The 4,140-nt window shown below is 31.8% G+C and overlaps 1 protein-coding gene across 1 annotated transcript; it reads left to right on the top strand.

Annotated features, from left to right (window-relative positions):
* The first annotated feature begins 213 nt into the window (after nt 1-213).
* LOC140445868 (uncharacterized) lies at nt 214-3,677 on the top strand. The gene is made up of 2 exons (XM_072538268.1): nt 214-401; nt 2,019-3,677. The coding sequence occupies exons 1-2, from the start codon at nt 254-256 to the stop codon at nt 3,227-3,229; spliced, it is 1,359 nt and encodes a 452-aa protein (XP_072394369.1). The 5' UTR covers nt 214-253; the 3' UTR covers nt 3,230-3,677.
* The last annotated feature ends 463 nt before the right edge of the window (nt 3,678-4,140 follow it).

Consider the following 4,140-nt stretch of genomic DNA (forward strand, 5'->3'; position numbering starts at 1 on the left):
AAAATAAAATTAAATCAAACAAAAGTTATATTTATTTATTATTCAGCTCGAAGGATCAAGTGTTTTGTGTAATACTGTCATCGCCAGTTAACTTGGCGGTGCGCACAAACCCAAAATTGCTTAGTGGCTTAGGTGGTGGTCTTTAGTATCCTCCCAGTTATCAGGTGCGTAACACTTAAGTGATTTGCAGCAATTATTTTTCAGACTTCTTATTATTTCGGATAGTTAAGTGTATTTGTGACAATTTCTAACGATGGCGTTGAAAAATAGTAGAAAGAATAATTCTGTTATCAGTGGACAATCTCGGGAGATTATATTTAATGTGTTTAATTATTTCAAAAATATTAAACTCGAAGCAGAGACCCTAAAAACTGTGAAAGAAAATACAGCTAAAGCAACAGGTAAGTTTGTACTTACAATAAATTCATTTTAATTAGACAACTTCTAAATAATAAAAAAACCGCACTACGGTGGTCTATTTGGACCAAAAATAACTCTATATTTTTATTTCATTTTAATTATATATTATTTTTAAAACACAATAGTTCTATTTCTATTTATAAGGCATTTTCTTCCCACTGGTGGAAATATTTTGTTTGTTTATGTCTACCTTGTATTAAATTAAAATAGATCAAAAATAGGTGAATATTTGACATACATAATAATGTTGACAGCTTACCACACTTACAAAAAATTTAAATTATTCGTTATTTTACAAAAAATGATCCAGAGTTCAGCACAATTCTATTACACATAAAATACAGAAAAATTAATCACGTGGATAGTTTCTTAGGTTTTTTGCTGATTACACACCTCACAGCAAGCTACAATATGATACATGTATATTTGCAAAATTTCGGGTTTCCCTTTTCGTACAGTATTTTCAATGCCCTCTTTTACCTATGAAAAAAAACCTATGACAAACAAACAAACCTATGATTTGTTGACAAACCTATGGCTTGTTTTTAAACCAGGAGGAGTAATTCAAATTTACCTTTAATTTTTTTTTACCTTTAATAATTTTATAATGCTATAATATTTATGGATTACCGTCGAAGGCCGTCATGATCAACCCAAAAAGAAGATATAATATATTTGCAGAATTTTCTAGCGACTTTCTTGGCTGTGAAACTTTTTAGTTTACTCCTCCTGGTTTAAAAACAAAACATAGTGGAGGATTTGGTTGATTTTGTGTCGGCATTCCAGATTATTGCATAACAGTTTGTCGAATATACGAGAGCAAATATTATCCTCCACGGGTGTAATTTCCTCAACAAAATAATTGTTTGCCTACGTTTGGAAGAGTATGTCATAATCCCACAGGTATTTCCCTCACTATAGTCGAAGTTGTTATTTCACGTAGATTTTACTAAAAGACATTCGAGACATTATAATATTTACTTATTTAGTGTAAAAACATGTAAAATGTAAATAATAATTTTGAAATAATACCTAGAGTTAATGGATTTTGGGAACAGCTATGACCTTGAAAATGCCACAAAGAATATAACTAAATATCTCTTTTCTTACTCAGACTCTTTAAAGTCTTTTACAATATTTTAGAATCGAAGATATGTAATTATATTATTAATGTATTGGATTTTGACAAGAGCTATGCATTACGCCTATTTAGTACACAAGTTTATGTGAAATGTTCAAGGTCATAGCTGTTCCCGAAATCCATTACCTCGACCTGTATAATTTGTTTACGATTAAAAAGACATTAATAGATTACGTCAAATTCAAAAAAATATTACTTGCTAATGACATAAGTATTTGTATAATACAGTTAAATAGCAAAACAGGTCAAATATTTCTCAGTATTTAAAATTTGGTATTTAAAACCCATTAAATTCATGACTTTCTCCTAATGACTGATTATGAAAGCGGGCGTTAAATTAGTTAGGACTAGTGTAATATATTGTGTACTGTCTTTCGATATGGCACTAAATATAGACATTTTTATACACCTACATCCTAGATAAAATAAATCACTATAGTTACTAATTCTTTTACAGGCATTTCCATCAGAACAATCGAAAGAATAACAAGCGAGGCAAAATGTTCTTTGAAAAATACCGGCAGAGTCCATTTTTCCAGTCCAGGCAAAAAACGAGTCAGTAGATCAATCATAGATTTGCCGGAATACCAAATAAGCGACATTCGCAGAATAATTTACGATTTTTATAAAACAGAAAAATGTCGGGTTACGGTAAAAAAATTAAAACAAAAAATTCACAACGATTTGGATATCACAATTTCACAAACATCTTTAAGGCGACTTCTACGCAAAATGCAATTTCGTTGGAGGAAAACCGAAAACAACCGAAACGTGCTTGTAGAAAAAAGTGCAATAAGAGCTTTGAGAATAAAATATCTGAGGCAAATCAAATATTTTCGGAGTCAAAATAGGCCAATCGTGTATGTTGACGAGACCTACTTACACAGCGGTCATACTTCTTCAAAGAACTGGACTGACGAATCAACCAAGGGGTTATTTTCAAATATTTCCAAAGGTCAACGACTAATAATAGTGCATGCCGGTGGGGATATGGGATTCATAAAAAATGGGTTATTAATCTTTAAATCAGGTTCAAAATCAGGGGATTACCACTCTGAAATGAATTCAGACAACTATGGAAAGTGGTTACAAGAACATTTATTACCTAATTTACCTGCTAACTCGGTATTAGTTTTTGATAACGCACCTTATCACAGCATTCAGTTGGAGCGGGCGCCTACATCAAACTCAAACAAAAATCAAATGATAGAATGGTTAATGCAGAAAAATATTTCATTTACACCTAGTGCTTTAAAACCTGAACTGTATGAAATAATTAAATATCATAAACCTCATCATGTAAAATACAAATTCGACGAAATTCTACGTGCGCATGGCCATATTCCTTTACGTTTACCTCCTTACCATCCTGACCTAAACCCTATCGAACTAATATGGGCGACAGTCAAAAATAATATAAGGCAGAAAAACGTTACATTTAAGCTAACTGACGTACAAAAACTCGCCGAGGAAGAATTCACTAATATTGATGCAAATGAGTGGAGAAAACGATGTTACCATGTCATTAAGAAGGAAGATGAGTATATGGACAGCGAGATAGTTGCTGATAACGCCACGCAAATAGCTCCAATTATTATAAATCTTGACAGTGACTCTTCCAGTACAGAGTTTTCTTCTTCCGAAGATGAAGATGAAGAAAATTATTAACAATCAATTAATTTTCAAATAGATACCACTTTTCAACACGGGTACTTGTTTTAGTGTTATAATAAAACCAAAATATTAAAATTAAATAATTACTGTGTTGCATTTATTTATACAATATCCTCCATTTAATTTGAAACCCAATATCAAAGTAGATTTGTGAATTAAATTCAGTCAATATTTTATAATTTGTTTACTAAGTTAAATAAATATTATAAACTGTTGTATAAACAATGGCTTACTATTTAAATTGAATAAAACAAAATTACAATTTCATCTTTCTAATAATATATTAAAGCTTGCGAAAAATATTACTTTTTTAATTGTGTAATAATTATTTGACCTATACCGCTACGCTACTGAATATACTTATCAGAAATAGTAAACCAATAGGATGAATCATAGGGCGTAAACATAATTTATTTCTCTGTGACGTTGTGCGTACTCTCTCGCCAAGTTAGCTGGCGATGATTGTACGTATCGAGGTCGCTGGTTAAATGATTAGAATAATAACAAAAAAAATGCAATATTTTGATTGTGAATAGATTAGCAATTAATTTAAATACCACGAAAATACCTGGCGTAACTCATTAATGTTATCTGTACAAAGAAAAAACACTTACCTTTTAAATATGGTGTATTAATTGTAGCAAGTAGTAAAAGAGTAGCTAAGCTCCTTGGTGTGGTCCGCCGCCGCCGCCGAGGCACGAAAGGACGTTCGCGTCTCCCATAAACTAGAGATGTTTACAGTACGATGTCTCGATTTAAATCTTCCTGTTCCCTTGGTATGGAAAGGCACAAACCCTCTTACCACTCTTCTAAGGTGGTCAGGTTAGTGAGGCAACTGCATCCCCGTAAATCAACGGTGTTGTATTAAGCTTTTGAATGGCGATAATCTAAATAAATGGTTTACA

The sequence above is a fragment of the Diabrotica undecimpunctata genome, chromosome 7 (assembly GCF_040954645.1).
Source record: "Diabrotica undecimpunctata isolate CICGRU chromosome 7, icDiaUnde3, whole genome shotgun sequence".
In the NCBI taxonomy this organism is placed as follows: domain Eukaryota; kingdom Metazoa; phylum Arthropoda; class Insecta; order Coleoptera; family Chrysomelidae; genus Diabrotica; species Diabrotica undecimpunctata.